Here is a 21,027-nt window from a genome sequence, read left to right on the forward strand (position 1 = left end):
GTACATAGGGTCGCTGTCAGAACTGACTCGAAAGCACCTAACAACATGAAAACAATGGAGGGTGATTACATTACATTCAAATAGATTGTGCCACTGACCAACTCAGTGCTTCAGTTTCCCTATTTACAAAGTGAGAGTAATCATTCAAACGCCAACCCTGAAACAAACACCCAGGGCATGGGGGATATCCAGAAGATGACCCTAGAAAGCCGAGGAAACCCAGTGCCGTCGAGTCAATTCGGACTCATAGTGCCCCTCTGGGACAGAGTAGAACTGTCCCATAGGGTTTCCAAGGAGCACCTGGCGGATTCGAACTGCTACCCCTTTGGTTAACAGCCATAGCACTTAACCACTAGGCTACCATAGAAAGCTGAGGGGGAGTGGGGAATTGAGACAAGGAAGGAAGGAGCCCAACAGGGGGAGCCAAAGAGCAGGGAACCCGCGGGCAACCTGGGCTCAGTTCAGCTGCGGAGCTCAGGGGACAGTGTAGAGCAGGCGCTGCAGAGTGGTCCCACCCAGTGACAGATTACCCAGTAGGCCAGGTGCGCACGGGTTTATTTGTGCTTATTTACTAATCTGTAGTGCACAGTTTCACCTGTTTTTTGTTGAGGTGAAATTGTGCACTATAGTAAATAAACGCATGCATACCTTGCTTGCTGGTTAATCCGCCCCTGGTATCACCCCAGGGTTTTGCCTTCCTACTTCCATTGTGATCCGAAGGCTTCCCGGTGGGGCGTCCACTCTCCTACACCCGTCTTATTCTGCATGTGGCACAGACTCCTTCGACAGCAATATTGGGTCCCCAGGAAGCAGCGTGGGGGCGTGGGGGACACAGAGCGAGTAGACAGGAATAAACTGCACAGGCGAGGGCTCTGCCCAGAGCCGGCGCCACCGAGTGCGGGCTGTTTGATTAGGTTTCGGCTCATACCTAGCTCGCAGGTGGGGTGGCGTCTGGGTCTCGGGTCGTAGGCAGTCCTCTTCCCCCCAGCAAGCCCGCCGCGCGTGGCTCTCCGGCCCAGTTCCCCCCTCAACGCCTGCCCCCCAGGTGATCCAGTACATCGGCGAGATCTGCCGCTACCTGCTGAAGCAGCCGGTGCGCGAGGCCGAGAAGCGGCACCGCGTGCGCCTGGCGATTGGCAACGGGCTGCGACCGGCCATCTGGGAGGAGTTCACGCAGCGCTTCGGCGTGCGCCAGATCGGCGAGTTCTACGGGGCCACCGAGTGCAACTGCAGCATCGCCAATATGGATGGCAAGGTTGGGGGGGTCGGGGCGGGTCCCACGTGGGCTGCAGGGCCCGGGGCCCAGCGGAAAAGTTGGGGCGGGGCGGAGGTGGGGCCTGGCAGGTGGGACTCAGGTTACTGGACCACTGAGTCCGGCCTGGGGCTTGGGCGGTAAGGGCAGATGTCGGTGGGAGGCCAGAGGGGTGGGCAGCTGCGATGCCAGAGGGCAGATCGCAGGGGCGGGGCCCGACTGGCAGAACTGGGGTTCCAGGTGGGAGCGGGGCCTGACAGGTAGATCCTGGGATTCCTCCCTCCACCCCACATAGTGCTGCCTCAGTTTCCCCGGGCCCTGCCTTCCCATAGAAAGGCCTGGACCGTCACGCAGGTTCAGCTTGTGTGCACCAGGATGGGGGTAATAGAGACTGCCCTGGACCCCCGCCTGACCCGGTATCCGCCTCAGCCGTGCAACAGCAGGGTGGGGTGAATGCCGGCAAGAGGGCTCCAGATCCCCCGCCCCCACCAGCGTGCACATTTAATTTTGTGACTGCTCCCGGGAGGGAAACCCTGATGGTGTAGTGGTTAAGAGCTATGGCCGCTTACCAGAAGGTTTGCAGTTCAAATCCATCAGGTGCTCCTTGGAAACCCTATGGGGCAGTTCAACTCTGTCCTATAAGGTCAACTCAATGGCGATGGGTTTGGCTTGGTTGGTTCCCCGGAGTGGGAAGGGTTTCAGGTCAAGGCAATGGCATGGCTGTGTGCCCTGAGCAGGTGCCTGAGCCCCTCTGAGTCTCAGCGTCCACGCATGTGGGTCGGCGGTGAGAGCAGGGGTCTGGGGACCCAGGGCCAGGGTTGGGTGCCCTTTTGGGCCTGTTTCCTCCTTTGTCAATGGAGACAACTGCTCCTTGAGTTTGTTCTAATCCCCCAACACCCTGAGCTCTGCAGCAGCCCCCGCTGTGTGGTAGGCATCTACAAAGGGACGCTTTTCTGAGTAGCAATGATTATTACCCCCATGTTAGTCTTACACAGGGGCCCTCACTCTTCCTTCCTAGGCTCCTCTAAGCCAAGGACAAGAACAGTGATCATAATAAAAGTAGCGCCCTCAGGCAGGATTCTCTCCTGTGTCTAGCATTCCTGTGTTCCTAGCGCCTAGAGGTGGGCACAGCACACCCCCAGCCCGTGCGTCTCTGTAGAATGAACAGCCCAAAAGGTCCCTGGTCATGCTGGCATGGGTCACCACTGTAACAAACATGTCAAATAGTGTGTGGTGGCATCAGTGCGCAGACGGCATTTCTGATCACAGGGCAGGGCAGGGTGACAGGCCTTGCCAGTGTCCCTATGTCTCTCCAGAGTCCACTTGCTTTGTGCCAGTATGGAGGACGCTAGGTGGGTTTCATGAGCTGGGAATGTGGAGGCAGGACATAAGTTTTTTGGGGGGGAGATGACACACTACCCTCTTTTTGCAGATGGCCGAAGCTGGTCACAGCTGGGTGATGACCGGGTTGCTCTTTCCAGGGTCTAGGATGGGGGGGGGCGGTGTCAGGGGAGAGGACCCCACACCAGCCCCAGCCTGCTCCTCTTGACCTGGTTTGCCCATCCAGGTCGGCTCCTGCGGCTTCAACAGCCGCATCCTGCCCAACGTGTACCCCATACGGCTAGTAAAGGTCAACGAGGAGACGATGGAGCTGCAGCGTGATGTCCAGGGTCTGTGTATCCCGTGCCAGGCCGGTGAGCAGACCCTTCCTCAGCACCCCAATCCTTGTTCCTCCCTCCCACCGTCCCCTGTGCCTCCACCTCCGCCAGTCGCCTTGCTTACCCTGCCAGTCCTTGTACCCACTTCTTCCCCATCCCGCTAACTCTGGCTGCCTGGCCCCTCCTCTGCCCTGCCCACCCTCTTCCTCTTGCTGCCCCAGGGCCCACCCACCCTGCTCCCTTGACCTGCCCACCCTGCTCCCTTGCCCTGCCCCCCCATGCCCCTTGTCCTGCCCCCTCACAGCTTGAGCTTGGCGCCTCCCCAGGTGAGCCCGGCCTCCTCGTGGGTCAGATCAATCAGCAGGACCCACTGCGCCGGTTTGACGGCTACATGAACGAGAGTGCCACCAACAAAAAGATCGCCCACAGCGTCTTCCACAAGGGGGACAGTGCCTACCTCTCAGGTGCGTGGCCCGCCTGACCAGGGCAGGAGAGGGGTAGGGGTCAGGAGGACCCACTACCCCATCGCTCCCTCTCTCCATGCTAGGTGATGTGCTGGTGATGGATGAGCTGGGCTACATGTACTTCCGAGACCGCAGTGGGGACACCTTCCGCTGGCGCGGCGAGAACGTGTCCACCACTGAGGTGGAAGGTGTGCTGAGCCGCCTGCTAGCCCAGACGGATGTGGCTGTGTATGGAGTGGCCGTGCCAGGCAAGTCGGATGGGGCAGAGGTGGTCCTGGGGTGTGTGTGGAGGGGTGGTACCAGGGTGTGGCAGCCCCAGGGTACCTGGGTGGGCAGTGCACAACCTGGACAACCACTCATGGCAGCTTGGTTGGGGCTGCTGGCTTTGAAGCCACGCTCATGCGTGGTGTTGAACCTGTTCCCTTATCAACAAAGTAGATCACTAAAGTAGCCCCTCTAAGGGCAAGGAGTGTAGGGAATGGTAAATAAAACGTTCAAGGCTTTGGCCAACGCTATGCTAAGTGGAGGGGGATCACCTGTTTGCGGCAGGGCAAGGGGCACATCCTCAGCCAAGCCTCTTTCTCAGGAGTAGAGGGCAAAGCTGGCATGGCAGCCATCGTGGACCCCCACGGCCAGCTGAGCCCCAACGCACTGTACCAGGAGCTGCAGAAGGAGCTGGCACCCTATGCCAGGCCCATCTTCCTGCGCCTCCTGCCCCAAATGGACACCACAGGTGTGGCCCTGACTCCTCTGTCTGTCCATCTGCCAGTCGCTCCCTCTGTTTACTCGCAACCATTTGCCGATCTTTCCCAGTTAAGCCTGCATGCCGAGACTGACATACGGTTCTACTTCTGTTGTTGTCAATTTCCATTCTTTGTTCCCACCCTGCTAACCAGTTGCCATCAAGTCAGCCGTGACTTATGATGGCCCCATGTATATCAGAGTAGAACTGTGATCTGTAGGATTTTCAGTGGCTGATATTTCAAAAGTAATCACCAGGCTTTCTTCCGAGGCTCCTTTTCAGGGACTGACTTTTCAGAAATAGATCACCACACCTTTCTTCCAAAGCACCTCTGGGTGGACTCGAACCTCCAACCTTTTGGTTAGCAGCCAAGCACATCCACCGTTTGCACTGCCCAGGGACTCCCCCACTCCAACTAGGCTTCCTGAAAGGGTGGTGCATCTTCATTTCTCTGCCTTTTCCCCAGTTGCTAGGAAGTTTGAGCAAATCTTGGCCTCCTGCGTTTCCTCCTCTGCAGATTGTCTGGGTCATTCACCCATCTGTACGCTGGTGTTGCTGTCTGTGATTTGAGGGAGTTCTTTGTAACAGTCTGCATGTTAATCCCTTAGCAGCTTCAGACACCGGAACTCTCTCTTCCTATTCTGTGTCTGACTGTTAGCTTTGTCCACGGTGTTCCTTGTGAAAGAGATACCCTTAATTTCAAGATGAACAAATTTCTCCTTTTTAAAAAAATCTTATGATTTGTGTTTTTGAAGTTTTTTTCTAGAAATCCTTCCCAACTCTAGATCATAAAGGTATCCTCCCTTGCTTACATCTATTGACATTAATCCTTAGTGTTATCTTTAAAAGAACTATTCTTCAATCATCTACTACAGGGGCCAAGTTCCCTGGGTGGTGCAAATCGTGAATGAGCTCGGCTGCTAACTAAAAGGATGGAGTTTCAAGTCCACCCAGAGGTGCCTCGGAAGAAGGGTGTGGCAATCTACTTCTGAAATGTCAGTCACTAAAAACCCCATGGAGTACAGCTGTATTCTGACACAAGTGGGGGATCACCATGAGTTGGAATAGACACAAGGACAACTGATTTTATTTACCACAAGGGGTTGGAAAACTTTTGCATAAAGAGCCAAAAAACCCGTTGCCATTAAGTCAATTCCGACTCATAGAGACCTTATAGGACAGAGTAGAGCCGCCCCATACGGTTTCCTAGGAGCATGTGGTGTATTCGAACTGCCAACCTTTTGGTTCGCAGCCGTAGCCCTTAGCCACCACGCCACCAGGTTTCCCAATAAGGGCCAGATAGTAAATATTTTTGGCTTTGCAGCCCGTATGGTCTGTTGCCGTGACTCAGCACTTGCTGTAGCACGGGAGCAGCCAGAAACCAAAACAAAGCCAAACCCATTGCTACTGAGTTGATTCCGACTCCTAGTGACCCTATAGGACAGAGTAGAACTGCCCCATAGGGTTTCCAAGGAGCAGCTGGTGGATTCGAACGGCCAACCTTTTGGTTAGCAGCCCAACGCTTAACTACTGCACCACCATGATTATAAAACGGTGGTAATAGTCATACCTCCACTCCAACCTTTGTACCAATTCTGACACCAGCCAACCCTCCCATGGCACTCTTTACTTCTCTTCTGGGCTTGATAATCTGTTCTAATGGCCACAGAGAGCTCACAGAACATATTGACAGTTAAGTGGTTTGTTAAGGAAGTAGCAGGGTACAACCTGGGATCAGGATCAACAGGCTACAACTCAGGAACAGGAAGCATGCAGGCAAAGTCTCCCTTCTTCAGTGCAGAACAGCCCTTTCACATCCAGTTGGCCTTGCCAGCTGTCACTACTGACTCTGCTGCTGGGCCTCTCACCTCTCACTGTCTGCAGTGTTACAGACCTTGACCTGTGTTACAGGTCTTTTAGGCAGTTCCTTGCCTCCTCTCTCTCTGTCTACTTCCTCTATCTTCTCTCTGCTTCTTTCAGTCTGAAAAACCACCATAAGGCTGGGTGCTTAGTTATACAACTCCTTGTCAATTTCAAGGCATGGCCTCTCCCAGTGAGGGGTGGGGGCACAGACTGACCAATCCCTTCTCAGTAAGCTACAGACACTTCTCATTTGCATGGTAGGCCACAGACACTTCATTTGCATGGTCTATTGACCAGTCCTTGCAAGGTACACACCAATCACAGGGCAGGCTGTAACCCAGGACCAGACAAAAAGTTTACCCAGAAAATGTCATTCAACCTGGGCAAAAATACCGAACCCTCTGAGGTAGAAAACTAGGGCAGAGGTAACTCCTTAGGGCTTAGGGGAAAAAACCTCTCAAGCTGTTTTTCCAAAGAACCAAGGCAAAAGGCCACATAAAGGAACTCATTTCACCACACATTTCACCACAGTGATGCACACAGAAATGGATGTGGCTGTGTGCCAATAAAACTTTATTCACAAATGCAGGTGGTGGGCAGGATTTGGTCCAAGGGCTGTAGTCTGCTGAACCCTCACCCACTGTGTGGCAGCTGCATGGGGGTGGACATGTGACCAGGAGGGAAGCACAGGTCTCTTGCTGTGATGAAGGTGGTCAGGGAGTCCTCACTGGAGGAGAGGGCACGAAGGGGGAATTAGGCTGGCAGATGGGGATGCATGTTCCCCTTCCCAGCCCTGGTACCCCCACAGGCACCTTTAAGATCCAGAAGACGCGGCTGCAGCATGAGGGCTTCGACCCACGCCAGACCTCTGACCGGCTCTTCTTCCTGGACCTGAAGCAAGGCCACTACCTGCCCCTGGATGAGGGCATCTATGGCCGCATCTGCTCAGGTGCCTTCTCACTCTGACAGTGCTCCTGGACAGCCCTGCCTGGGCCCCTCCCACACCTGGTCCTGGATCTCCTCACCACCGTCCACAGCCTGTGTCTCTCCCGGCCTCTCCCTGTCACCTCTCCTCCTCTGCACCCTGCCCTGCCTCCCCTCTCTCCTCCTTGGCTCTTGGCCTCAGTCTCCCTCTGTGTTCAGTCTCCCTTCTTTTGTCCCTCTTTCTCCTCCATTTTTCCTCCTCTCTCCTTCCTAGAGGAGAAGGAACATTACCTGGGAGCTGCGTCCTGTGTGGGGCCCATCTGCCCTCGGGGCCTCTGTGGACCATCCTGCCTCCCTGTTTGGCCTCCCTGCCTCACCCTGTAGCGTCCCCCCTCCCAGCGCTCCCACACCCCTTTCCCATGGCCTCCCCTCATTTCTCCTGTGGCCTCCTTCCATGGCTCCCCTCCTCCTTCCCAGTGGTGCCTTAAGGAGCCCCATCCAGGTCATCCTTGGCTGCAGTTCCAGGATGAGGCCCTTCTGAACTCCAGGCCAGTCCCACCCACCCCTGCTGAGCAGAGCAGCTAGGGTGGTCTACCCAGCCCACCCAGGTGTGTGTGTTTGTGTGTGTGTGTGTGAGAGAGAGAGAATGGGGGGAGGGGGGCATTGGCAGGGGATCCCAATGTCAACTGGAAATCTCGCCCTGGGACCTTTTACATGTCCCCATCCCAAGTGTGCCCCTCCTGCTCCGGAAGCTCCCAGAATGGACTGTGATTGCCTGGACTTCACCACTGCCCACTGCCCACTACCCACCCTGCTGAGATGTCCCCATCAGGCATCTCCATGGAGCTCCTGTTTGAGGGCCCAGAAGATGGTGTGGCTGGTTGCTTGGCAGCCACGGAGGCCTGGTCATGTGACCACTGAGATGCGCTCTCTGGTGGAGGCTTCTTAAGTGTCCCCATTCGGAGTGGCTGCTGAAGGGACCCCTGGGAGTGGGAAAGGCTTCCTGCACCAGGGGTCGATATCTGAGATGACCTCGTGGGCCCCGGGGTTCCCACAGTGGTGACTCCGCGGATGTCCCCCTTACTTCACTACGGACAACTTGGACCTTATGTTAGTACTGACATCCCTTGCAACCCTGAGGACGGCTCGGACACCTCCCAGCCTCGCTGGAGGCTGATCTCGGACACTCACACCAGCCTCGTCAGGAGCTGACCACCCAGACCCCTGCCAGCCCCACATGTCAAGACTCTGTTTCGTAGTTGAATTTAAGAAATAAACCTGCAGAGCGTGGGCTCCACTGGGAAGCCCGGTCGTTCACGCTGTCCCCACCTGGCACAGGTCCATTTCTGGGTTCCAGAAGGTACGGGCTGGTGGCTGTCAAGGGGACGCACTTGCCAGACAGGAGCAGAACAGACACTGCTGTTTCCTGCACTGCCTGTTGCCTCTCACCCACCTGCGAGGGCTACTGGGGGACTTCAGGAAGGGGAGTATGCAGGCTAGGGTTTTCCCCACTCTGCCAACGGTGGGAGCAGCGCCCCAGCAGCCCCTGGGGTCTCAGAAAGCCCCTCATCTGCCTTGATGGCCCCAAGGGAGGAATGCCTAGTCTACCTGTGGGTTCTGGCAGGTGCAGCAGGCTGGCCCAGGACAGAGGTGTGTCCTGAAATGCCCAGCCACCCCAGAAGGGCACTTCTCTGCGTATGTGGGTATCTGGCGTGGTCATAGCGCTGGGTGAGAATGGCTGGGCCTGTGAAGGTGGCCGTTCTAACTAGGATTCAAACCCAGGACATCTGGCTCCAGAGTTCATATGGTCAGCTCCCACCTATTGCTGCCTCCATGATATGAGAGTTGTCATATCCCCCCATCTCTCCCTGTACACAGGTTCTCCTATTATTAACACCTTGCCTTCCTGTGGTATGTTTGTTCGATTGATGTACCAGTCTTCACACATTAACTTATGGACTCTATCATGACTGTCTCTGTCCCCACCTCAGGGTATAGCTAGTGTCAGGGAGACAGGCTGTGACGATGGAGCATTTGCTGGGAGGGGGGACCCCGAGGACAGGGGTAAGACGAACAAGGCCTTAGCCAGCCCAGGTGATGTGCGAATAGCCTGTGGTTCTTGTCCTGGACCCCATGGTCTGTGAGGAGAGGGATGCAGGGTGGAGCCTTCAAGAAGCCAGGGCAGGAGGAGAATCTGTGGCCAGTGTGGACAGACAGCCTCAGGTGTGCCTTCTGGATAACATCTCTTTGAATGCCACGGCCACCTCATGAGGTGGTCATCATGCCCCACCCCACTGTACAGATGAGAAAACTGAGGCACAGGGAGGGGAATGAAGTTGTTGCCAGGGTCTTGTGGTGAGAAGGTGGCCCAGTGGGGATCTTCTTTTTCTAATAACCTGGGACTAGCTGAAACAGCTTAAGAAGTTCCCTCCTGGCTGGTGTCCCTGGGTGGCACAAAGGGTTTGCTCTTGGCTAATAACTTAAAAGGTTGGTGGTTCCAACCCACCCAGTGGTGCCATGGAAGAAAGGCCTGGCAATCCGATTCCATAAAGATTACAGCCTAGAAAACCCTATGGAGCAGTTCTACCCTGACACACATGGGATTGTCATGAATTGGAATTGACTCCACGGCAATGGGTTTGGTTTTTGGTTTTTCCTAGAAACCCTGGTGGCGTAGAGGTTAAGTGCTACGGCTGCTAACCAAAGGGTTGGCAGTTCAAATCCACCAGGCGCTCCCTGGAATCTCTATGGGGCAGTTCTACTCTGTCCTATAGGGTCACTATGAGTTGGAATCGACTTGATGGCACTGAGTTTTTTTTTTTTTTTTTAGCAGTCGTTCCCCATTCGCTCTTCCTCCTGGCAACCACTAATCTGCCTTCTTGCCTGTTCTGGACATTTCACATAAATGGAATCACAATACGTGGTCTTCTGTGTCTGACTTCTTTCACTCAGCATGTTTTTGAGGTTCATCCACACTGTAACATGCATCGATGATGCTTCATTCCTTTTTATGGCTTAATGTTACTCCATTGTATGGTTACACAACCTGTTTGTTTTATTGTGGTAAAAATACATATAATGACATTTGCCAATGTGACATTTCTGTATGTGCATTCCGTGCCATTACATTCATCGTGTCGCGCCACCATCAGCACTCTCCGTTCCCAAACTCTTCCACCACCATTACTAACAGAACTCAGTGCCCCTGAGCAATGACTCCTCCTCTCCCCGCCCCTAGTAACCGCTAATAAGTTTTGGTCTCTATACATTTGCCTATTTTACATGTCACATGGAGCCCTGGTGGCATCATGGTTAAGAGCTCAGTTGCTAACCAAAAGGTTGGCAGTTCAAATCCACCAGCTGCTCCTTGGAAACCCGATGGGGCAGTTCTACTCTGTCCTGTAGGGTTGCTATGAGTCAACCAACTCGACAGCACCTAACAACAGCAACGTGTCATAAATGGGACCATACAATATTAGTCCTTTTGTGGATGCGCCACATTTTATCCACTCACCAGCTGATGAGCACTTGAGTTGTTTCCACCTTTTGGTTATTAAAAATAATGCGTCTGTGGACATACATGTACAAGTTTGTGTGTGTGCATGTTTTCAGTTCTTTTGGGTATACACGTAGGAGTGGAATTGCTGGGTCATACTGTAATTCTGTGCTTAACCTCTTGAAGAAGTGCCAAATGTTTTCCAAAACAGTGATACCATTTTGCATCTCCACCAGTAATGGATAAAGTTCCGATTTCTCCAACATCCTGTCAACACTTACAGTCTTTTTTATTATAGCCATTCTGTTATGTGCCCTTGAGTCAATGCTAACTCACAGTGACCCTATATGACAGAGTAAACTGCCCCACAGGGTTTCCTAGTCTGTAATTTTTACAGGAGTAGACCACGAGATCTTTTCTCCCTCAGAGCCGTGGGTGGGTTCCAACCACCAACCTTTCGGTTAGCAGCTGAGCGCTTAACCATTGCGCCACTAGGGCTCCTTATAGTCGCAAGTATAGCCATCCTAGTGCGTGTAAAGTGGCGTCTCATTGTGGTTGGACTTGCATTACTTTGATGGCTAATGATGTCGAGCATCTTTTCATGTACTTATTGGTCATTTGTACATCTTGTTTGGAGAAATGTCCATCTAGATCCTTTGCCCATATTTTAATCGTGTTGTCTTTTTATATTATTGAGTTGTAAGAGTTCTTAATATATTCAGTATATTGGACCCTTATAAAACACTTGATTTGAAAATATTTTCTCCCATTCTGTGGGTTGTCTTTTCACTTTCCTGACAGTATTTTTTGAAGCACGAAAGTTTTTAATTTTCATCATCTCCAAATGTATCTATTTTTTTCTTTTGCTGCTTGTGCTTTTGGTGTCATTTCCAAATCCAAGATCATAATTTATCCTGTTTTTTCTTCCAAGAGTTTTAGTTCTTATATTTTAGGGCTTTGATCCATTTTGAGATGCTTTTTGTTTACGGTGTAAGGTAGGGGTCTCTACTAGTTTTCTATTGGCTGCTGTAACAAATTATCATACACTTCAGCAGTTTAAACACCGCCAATGATCTTACAGTTCTGAAGGTTTCGAGTCAGAAATGGACTTCAGGGGCTAAAATCAAGGTGTTGACATTCCTTTTGGAAGCACTAGGGGAGAATGTTTCCTTGTCTTTTCCAGTTTCTCGAGGCCACCTTCTAGAAAGCCTCCATTTTCAAAGCCAGCAATGACAGGTTGAGTCTTTCTCACACCACCTCTCTCTTCCATTATAAGGACCTTGTGACTGCATTGGGACTATCATGATAATCTCTTAAAATTTAGCAATCTAATTCCATCTGGAACCTTAACAGGTTCCATGGGTAAGTGTGTGGACATGTTTGGGTGGGAGCATTATTCTGCTTACCACAGACACCAACCCCATTGTTTTATATGTGGTTATAAATTGTTCCAGCACCCTTTGTTAAAGAGACTATTCTTTTCCCCATTTAACTGTCTCGGCACACTTGTCAAAAATCAAAAACCAAACCTGTTGCTGTCAAGTCGATTCCAACTTACAGCGATGACCCTAATGGACAGAATATCCCATAGTGTTTCCAAGGAGTGTCCGGTGGATGTGAACTGCCATCCTTTCGGTTAGCAGCCGAACTCTTAACCACTAAGCTCCCAGGGTTTTCTGTCAAAATCAAATGACCACAAACGTGAAGGCTTCTTTCTGCATTTCTATTCCATTGATTTTTTTTATATATCTATCCTTATGCCAGTATCACCCTGTCTTGATTACTAAAGCTTTGTGGTTAAGTTTGAAATCAGGAACCATGAGTCCTCCAACTTTGTTCTTCTTTTTCGAGATTATTTAGCTAGATAGGTCCTTTGTATTTCCATAACAATTTTAGAATCAGTTTGTCAATTTCTGCAAAAAAAGAGCAGTTGAAATTTTGATGGAGATGAACTTGGGGAGTATTGCCATCTTAATATTGTTTTCCAATCCATGAACATGGGATGACTTCTCATTTACTTAGGTCGTGTTTTATCTTTTCCAGTAGTGTTTTATAGTTTTCAGTGTACAAGCTTTGCATTTCTTTTGTTACATGTATTCCTAAGTATTCTTTTTGATGCTATTATAGATGGATATTCTTAATCTGCTGATTTTAAAGATGCACTACTGTGCGGATTTCTCCTTGCATTTACTGTTGTTAGTTGCCGTCAAGCTGTCTCTGACTCATGGCAACCCTATCTTCAGCAGTTTCGACATTGCCTGGTCATGACTGTTGGTACGTTTGGGCTCATCTTCCAGCACTATAGTGGCCAATATCCTGCTGTGATCCATAAGATTTTCACTGTCCACTTTTCAGAAGCAGATCGCCAGGCCTTGCTTCGTAATCTAAGTCTGCAAGCTCCACTGAACCCTGTCCACCATGAGTGACCCTGCCGGTGTTTGAAATATCAGTGGCATAGCTTCCAGCATCACAGCAACATGCAACCCACAATACGACAAACCGAGAAGACGGGTGGTGATTCTACTTACTACATTTTTCAATTGTCCAGGCTCAGCATGCCTTCTCTCCCTTTCAGCCCTCTGCCCATTACTAACCTCAGAATACTTTTTAACACACCAAGGCCCACTCACTGCCTGCCTGGGAGCTCCTGAAGGCAAGAGCCAGGCTGGTGGCTTCTGAAAACCTCAGAGGTACCCAGTAAGCCCCAGGAAGCACTGCCTGAAGGAATTCAACAAGTAGATTTTGATCTCCCATCAAAAGCTCAGCCCAGGGGGCTTGGGAGGCATGAGGGCACAAAACAAATCTCCCTGCCCTCATGGAATTTATTTTTATTGTGGTGAAAATACACGTGACAAAGCATACACCAACTCAATAACTTCTACAGGTACAATTCAGTGACACCGATTACATTCTTTAAGTTGTGCACCCATGCTGGAGCTTATGTTCGTAAGAAATCGAAAGACGACAAATCATAAACAAATACGTCAGAAGGTGCGGGTATTTCAAAGCCCAACGCACCTCCCTCCCTCATTCCGCATCCCCCGCTCCGGCTCCCTCAGCTCGAGGTCCTCCTCTGGCCCTATCCTGACGCCACGAGGTTGAGAGCGTTTGTGTCCGGCTCCACCTGCCCAACCCAGCAGTCGGGTCAGACACAGCAGAACTAATAAAACGAAAATAGAGTAAGAGAACGGGCGGCCCAGCACTGGCACGGCTTCACATCTTGGAATGCGCATGCACAATGGCCGATCACATCCGCGTTCCGAGAGCCGTGCGACTGGGCCTGCCCTAGCGCAGGCGCACTGGGGGCTGCGGGAGTGCTTCCGCCTCCCCTTCGCCGCCGTCGCCATGGCCGCGCCAGCCCCGGGCTTCATTTCAGTCTTCTCGAGCCCGCAGGAGCTAGGCGCTTCGCTGGCGCAGCTGGTGGCTCAGCGGGCAGAGTCCTGTCTGGCGGGAGCCCGCGCCCGCTTCGCGCTCGGCCTGTCAGGCGGCAGCCTTGTCTCGATGCTGGCCCGCGAGCTGCCCGCCGCTGCTGCCCCCGCCGGGCCCGCCAGCCTCGCGCGCTGGACGCTGGGTTTCTGCGACGAGCGCCTCGTGCCCTTCGATCACGCCGAGAGCACGTACGGCCTCTACCGGGTGAGAGCTACGGGGGCCGCCAGGGATCATGACAGGGCGGACCACGCCCACCGCCTAAACCCAGGTTGCGGAGGCTTCCGGGCGTTGTAGTGAGGTGGACAACGCCTACCGCCTATACTCCGCCTACGCCGCTGTGGTCCTATCGGGTTGCACACTGCCCTCTCCCTAAATCCTAGGTACGGGGGCCACCTGGGGTCTTGCTGAGCGGGCCCTGGCCACCGCCTAAATCCTTGCGACGGGGGTTGCCGAGGGTCAAACCTTATCCTCTGTTTTCATCTGTGTAGAAGCCTGGGAGCGGTCGTCTGGCTGCCGTAAAGTCCCACTTAGGCTACGCCACCCTCTTTCGCTGGGAGGGCTGTGCGGGCTTAGAAATCCCACCTTTGTTTTATCCTATGTGTAGGAAGAGGGCATGGCGTGGGAAAGGGCTGGCGGTGAGACAGATTGGCCGGTCCAGCGACCTGGAGAAGTTTGTCTGGCGTCCTGCTGCAGCCTGTGCCTTGCATTGTGCGGAGTCAAAGGCCGGGGGTGTCGAGTGTTCCACCGGCCACGCCTCCCCGTGCAGCCTGGGCCTCAGTTTCCCTGAGTTCTCGGTGGTGGTCAAGTCGGCTGCTGCTCTTAAGGTGTCTGGTCTTGTTATTTTGGCCTCTGTAGAGTCAGACAAATTGATACAGTGGCTGCAACGATGGGTCCAAACATAGCGAAGATTGTGAGAATGGCGCGGGACAGAGCAGTGTTTCCTTGTGTTGTACAGAGGTGGCTATGAGTCGGAAACGACTCCATGACAGTAACAACAACACAGTCCGGGACCTACCGTGTTTTACAAGTAGGGAAATAGGCTGGAGGAGCTGTGGCCTGCCCTGGGTGCCCGGCTATATGAGTCAGCCCCCCTCCTGTCTGGAACGAGAATAGCCTGGGGAAGGTAGGGAGGGGCGAGCTTGGCCAGGAGCCACAGGTCACCTGAGCCAGGCATGGTCCCTGCCCCTGGTACTGACCTTGAGGAAGGTGTTCTCTTGCTCCTGGCAGCAAAGATGAGCCTAGCAAGGAAATGGGGGCAGGATGGAGGGGACCCTTAGAGGTGTCAGGCAGGTAGATGCAGGGGGACCCACGGTCCCGGTAGAGAGGGCCTGGCAGGAGCTCAGAGTCCAGGAAACTGGTGGAGAAGCAACGTTGGGTGTTCGTGCACTGAAGCAGTTCTAGGTTCCACAAGGGTTTACCTTGTCCTGGGCGTGACCCAGTGGTGCTTTTGTTTTTCCTAAGAAGGAACATTTGCCAAATGCCAGCCTGGTGCTGATCACTTCATCCGTGTCATCTCATGAGTCCCCACTGTAGCCTATGAAGCAGGGCTGCTGTTACTCCTGTTTCACAGATGATGCAGTGTGATAGATGGCTTTTATACAGCCTTTCTCCATGGTTTTGTAACTCTCACCAAATGATTTGGTGGGGCTATGCAAATAAGGTGCTTGTGGCCCACCAAAGGGATTGTTCAGTTTGCTAATAATGCACACAAGGTGCATGGTACCCTTGTGCGGGTATGGAACGCTAATTAGGAGATTGGTCAGTTTTGCCATCCCACTAGGCAGGAAGCGGGGGGGACTTCACTACCACCAAGAAAGAAGATCTAGGAGTGGAGCACATCCTTTGGACCCAGGATCCCTGCCCTGAGAACCTCCTAGACCCTGGAGACAGAGATGGTGAGAAGCAACAGCAGAGAAATGGCAGCAGTAGAGGCAGCAGAACCAGAAGACCAGCAGGAGATGGTGCGGTGGGCTTCCCAGGCCACAGAGCGAGAGAGCTGAGCGCCTTTGGCCAGGGGACTTGCTGACAGAGTCGGGTGCCTCTGGCTACTTGTTGGTGGAGCTAGGCTTGCCGACCCACTGAGCTAGAGAGCTGAGTGCCTTTAGGCTTAATGGCAGAGTAGGATGCCTCTGGTCACTTTTTGGCAGAGCTAAAGAGCTTTGTAACATTTGCCCTATCAGGACAGAGGCCAGGCTGAGGGCTAAGGGCCGGAGAGAAGCCTGCTTGCAGGCACGGCTGAGGAGAGGCTGTCCTGATCAAAAAACCGTATCCTGAGTTGTTTCCGATCCTGAAGTGTAACCTGTTAATTTCCCCCCGCCCCAAGAAAAAAACCATAATTGTGAGTACTGTCTGTGAGTTCTGTGTGGCCATTGCAATGAATTATCGAACCCAGCAGAGAAGTAGAGTGTGTGGGAGTGATGGTTGGCGTCAGTATTGGTTAAAAAGGTTGGAGAGAAGAGGTGTGTCTGACCTCGGCCTCATGGGAATCAGCCTTGGGCAGTTGATCTTGATTGTCCTCTCCCCGTGTGAAGTTAGAGGAGGTCAGACGCCAGCACCAAGCCATTTTTACAGATGGGGACCCTATGAGGTTGAGAGAGGACCGCTCACCTGCCCAAGTCACTCAGCGAGTCACAACTGAGTTGGGACTTGAACCTGTCCTACCCGCACCTGGGGACACATCGAGACAGAGCATGCTCAGCGTCCTACTTCCTCAGCGACCTCCCTAAGGGCCAAATTAGAAAACCAGAATTTTGTTCCTTTCTTGTCACTTTGCACAACTTTTTAAGACTTTTTTTAGAAACACTTTAAGATAAATGTACTTGTTTAGGTTGAAAAAAACAAAAGCCAACAAAACAATAAAAGAGAAAGTTGCTCAGATGTTGAGCACTCCTTGTAGGTGGGACCCCGTGCTGGGCGCTGGGGACGCAGTGGGGAGCTTGGCAGAGCGGGCTCCGCCCTCACAGGGCTCTGAGAGAGGAGAGGCCAGATAGTGAAATTAATAAGCAAAACCCGGTCAGCGCATTAACGCAAAGCCACGTAGAAAGGTGTAATGGGAAGACTGTCCACGAGGTGGCGCCTGGTGGAGTCCAGCAGCTCCTCTGTGAGGGCTCCTGCACAGAGGGTGAGTGGTGGCTGTGATTTTGTCCCTCTGTCTGGCAGGCCCAGCTGCTGTCCAGGCTGCCTATCCCAGAAGGCCAGGTGATCACCATTAATCCCTTGCTGCCCGTGGAGGAGGCAGCCGAGGACTATGCCAAGAAGCTGAGAGAGGTGAGTTCTGAGGGGGCCCAAGGGAGGCTACACCCACACATCAGCCATGCCCCCACATCAGCCATGCCCAGGATGTCGGTTACCTGTATGTGGCATTGTATAGGGGTCACCCGCAGAAACTCTCCTGGGAGCCATCAGCAGGCCTCTTCCCCTTTGAGGCTTCCCCTCTTGGAAAGCTTCTGCCTTCCCAGAGTCCACAGCCCTGCCCTGGGGCATCCAAGCTGGTCTGATGACCTGGTAGTGGGCCTGGGTCCCTAGCTTTGCAACAGTTGTGTCCCCAGATCTGTGACTCCTGGCTGGCCCGACAGGTGAAAAGCAGAAGTTCATAGATTAAAAAAAAACCCACTGCCGTCGAATCGATTCTGACTCATAACGACCCTATAGGACAGGGTAGAACTGCCCCATAGAGTTTCTAAGGAGCGCCTGGCAGATTTGAACTGCTGACCTCTTGGTTAGCAGCCACAGCACTTAATCACTACGCCACCAGAATTTCCATTCGTAGATTAGAGTGTCTTTTATCACAGGTGAGGCTGAGCGTTCCTTCCTGGGTGTCTTAGTTGTCTAGTGCTGCTGTGACAGAAATACCACAAGTGGGTGGCTTTAAGGAACAGAAATTAATTTTCTCACAGTTCAAGAGGCTAGAAGTCTGTACTCAGGGCACTGGCTCTAGGGGAAGGTTCTCTTTGTTTGCTCTGGGGGAAGGACCTTGTCTCTTTTCAGCTTCTGTCCCTCAGTTCCTTGACCATCTCCAGGTGGCGTCTGTCTGCCCCCATCTGTGCTTCCTTGCTTCTGTACCTCATCTGCTCCTTTTATATCTCAAAAGTGATTGGTTTAAGATTACACTGATAGGGCCTCATTAATATAACAAAGAAAACCCTATTCCAAATGGGATAGCATCCACAGGTACAGGGTTAGGATTCCAGCACATATTTTGGGGGGATACAGTTCAATTTTTGCACTGGGTTAAAGCCACTTGCATTTCTGTTTCTGACAACTGTCCCTTGGTGCCCTCTGAGCCCCTCCTTAATACCCTGTCTGTGCCATCCTCTCCCCAACCCAGGCCTTCCAAGGAGACTCCATCCCAGTCTTCGACCTGCTCATCCTGGGGATTGGGCCTGATGGCCACACATGCTCACTCTTCCCAGACCACCCACTCCTGCAGGTGAGCATGACACAGACCCCTCAAGTCCAAGCCCCAGCCTTGGCCACCTGTGGCTGCTGGAGGGAGGGCTGCCTGCCTGCTGGGTGATGCTTTGAGCTGGGGTTTGAGCCAGTCTCTGCCAGCCAACCTTACGGGGCAACCCAGGACAAGACGCTGAACCCTCCTGAGCCTCCCTTGTTTACCCGTCTGAAAATGGCGGCCTTGAATCAGCTACCATGGCTGGTTGAGATGGGGTGGGGGGATGATGTATGGACCATGCCTGGCATGGAAAAAATGCCCGGGAAGTAGAAGCGACGCTGTGCTTCTGCCTGCATCCCGGGGTTCCCTCCCACAGGAGAAGGAGAAGATTGTGGCTCCCATCAGCGACTCCCCAAAGCCACCACCTCAGCGAGTGACCCTCACACTTCCTGTGCTGAACGCAGCCCGAACTGTCATCTTTGTGGCAACTGGAGAAGGCAAGGCAGCTGTTCTGAAGGTAATGGCCGAGGGCCCTGTTTCTAAGAATGTCATGGACACATGGGCCCTGGCCCAGGGCCTTAGGGTAGAATATGACCCCAGGTGTCATTGTGCCAGAAACATCAGATCTCAAGATAATTCAGTAATTCTTAGGTCAAAGGGAAGATCAAAACTGCAATTACAAGCTATTTAGGAATTAATGATCATGAGATGAAATCGATGAGATGAGGCCAGAGCTGCACTCAAAGGCAAATTCAGTGTCGATAAACAAAGTTCCACTGACACACGGCCAAGACCATTTGTTCACATATTGTCCACAGCTGCTTTTGACTACAACGGCAGTATCGAATGGTTACAACAGAGGCCATATAGTCTGCAGAGCCAAAAATACTGACGATCTGGCCCTTTGAAGAAAAGGTCTGCCGACCCCTGAATTAAACTGAGACGTCCCAGGGTGGCACAAACAGTTGTTTGTGCTTGGTTACTAGCTATAAGGTTGGTAGATCAAGTCCACTCGGGGCATCACAGAATAAAGGCCTGGCAATCTTCTGTGAAGGTTGCAGCCAAGAAAACTCTTATGAAGTGATTCTGCTCTAACACATGGGTCCGCCGTGAATCAACCCAACAGCAACAGGTGTAGTTTTTGGTTTGGAATTAAACTGTTGTGTCCTTCTAATTATTTGAAGCTGGGACAGCTGGGGAGTCCCTGGGTGGTGCATATTGTTAAGCACTCAACTACTGGCCAAAAGGTTGGTGGTTTAAACTCACCTAGAAGTGCCTCAGAAGACAGGCCTGGCAGTCTACTTCCAAAAGGTCACAGCCTTGAAAATTCAATGGAGCAGTTCTACACGGCATAGATGGGGTTGCCATGAGTCGGAATTGACTTTAAGGCACATAACAACAAGGACAGCCAAGTAGGGTGGTATCCAGTCTCCAGGGTTCGAGAATCATGTCCATTGGGGGTTCTGGAGCGCTGGGGGCACCAAGTGGGTGGCTGCCACCAGGGCCCTGACTCCTGACCCTGCTCCTCCCACCGCAGCGCATCCTGGAAGACCACGAGGAGAGCCCGCTCCCCGCCGCTCTGGTGCAGCCGCACACGGGGAAGCTGTGCTGGTTCCTGGACGAGGCGGCCGCCCGCCTGCTGACTGTGCCCTTCGAGAAGCACTCCACATTGTAGCCCACTGGGCAGACACCACAGTTGGGACCACATGTACCTGAGTGGCAGGGGCCTTCCAGAGCTGGGCACCACTCGCCACCATGCTCCTGAGTGTGTTTGAGCAAAGCCACGTGGCACTTCCAGAAGCCATGAGGGCTTGGTTGTGGCTTAACTCATGGGCCATGACTTTGAGCAAACTGGATATTAAAAGAAACATTGGTCGGAGTCTCATCTGTCTTTTGGTCCTTGGTGGGCAGTGGACTGGGGGTGCCCAAGTTGAGGCCCTGACCCTTGACCGGTGTGTCTCCTCCCAGCCTGGACACAGGTCTCAGCCTGCACCATCCCTGGGGAATGGGCCCCTCATTTGAGTGTCCTGAGGCCACTAGAACAGAGAACCACATGCTGGGGCACTTAGAACCACAGTCAAAAATAAGAGTGTCACCAGGGCTATGCCCCTTTGGAGGCTCCTTCCTTGTCTTCTCCAGCTCCTGGTGGCTCCAGGCAGTCCTGGGCTTGAGGCGCATCACTCCTGTCTCTGCCTCCACTGTCACATGGCCGTCTCCTCTGTGTCTTCTCTTCTTCTGTCTCTTATAAGAACATTGGCCATCGGATTTAGGGTCCACCTTAAACCGGGGTTGATTTCACCTTGAGACCCTTAATCACACCTGCACAGACCCTATGTCCGAACAAGATCATGTTCACAGGTCCCAGGGATTAGGACATGGGCATATCTTCTTGGGGGACACAACTCCACCCTCTCCACACCCCCTTGGCCAGCTCCCACTGCACACATGGGGTCACTTGTGACCACTGTGTCCTGAGGAGCGGGCCTTCTCAAAGCCTTGAATATACAAAGGTGCCGGTGGAGCAGCTGGTGGCTGCCCAGGGCCTCAATGTCAGGCCCACGTCAGGCTCTGCGGGCCCTGTGGGGCTGAACCGGAGGGGGGAATTGAAACCACTGAGAGGTGTGGCTGAAACCACTGAAAGTAAAGTTTCCCCCAACGGTTTCATCAGGCCCAGAAGTGAGAGTGAGGAAGTAGGACTGAAAACAGGTTGAGAAACAGTGGGGTGGGGGGAGGTAGGAGGGGAAGCAGTGAGGGGTTGGGTAACAGGTGGCCGCGACCCCCCACCATGGGCAGAGGCAGAACTGTTGTTAGG

At 52.8% G+C, this 21,027-nt stretch overlaps 2 protein-coding genes across 6 annotated transcripts in view; both read left to right on the forward strand.

The window, feature by feature from the left end:
- SLC27A1 (solute carrier family 27 member 1) overlaps window positions 1–11,067 on the forward strand; it is a 39,082-nt gene extending 28,015 nt beyond the window's left edge. For 4 of the 5 annotated variants that reach the window (XM_049877371.1, XM_049877369.1, XM_049877372.1 and 1 more), the window contains exons 8-12: window positions 1,046–1,255; window positions 2,820–2,946; window positions 3,237–3,374; window positions 3,458–3,622; window positions 3,961–6,779. In XM_049877371.1, coding sequence (XP_049733328.1) covers window positions 1,046–1,255; window positions 2,820–2,946; window positions 3,237–3,374; window positions 3,458–3,622; window positions 3,961–4,298 — 978 coding nt within the window. In that variant the 3' untranslated portion in view covers window positions 4,299–6,779. The other variant, XM_049877370.1, reaches the window with a different exon arrangement.
- A 2,629-nt stretch (window positions 11,068–13,696) lies between these two features.
- PGLS (6-phosphogluconolactonase) lies at window positions 13,697–20,095 on the forward strand. The gene is made up of 5 exons (XM_049877375.1): window positions 13,697–14,032; window positions 16,988–17,095; window positions 18,156–18,257; window positions 18,592–18,732; window positions 19,753–20,095. Exons 1-5 carry the CDS (start codon window positions 13,745–13,747, stop codon window positions 19,888–19,890), a joined length of 777 nt encoding a protein of 258 aa, XP_049733332.1. The 5' UTR covers window positions 13,697–13,744; the 3' UTR covers window positions 19,891–20,095.
- The last annotated feature ends 932 nt before the right edge of the window (window positions 20,096–21,027 follow it).

Source organism: Elephas maximus, chromosome 3, assembly GCF_024166365.1.
Source record: "Elephas maximus indicus isolate mEleMax1 chromosome 3, mEleMax1 primary haplotype, whole genome shotgun sequence".
Classification (NCBI taxonomy): Eukaryota; Metazoa; Chordata; class Mammalia; order Proboscidea; family Elephantidae; genus Elephas; species Elephas maximus.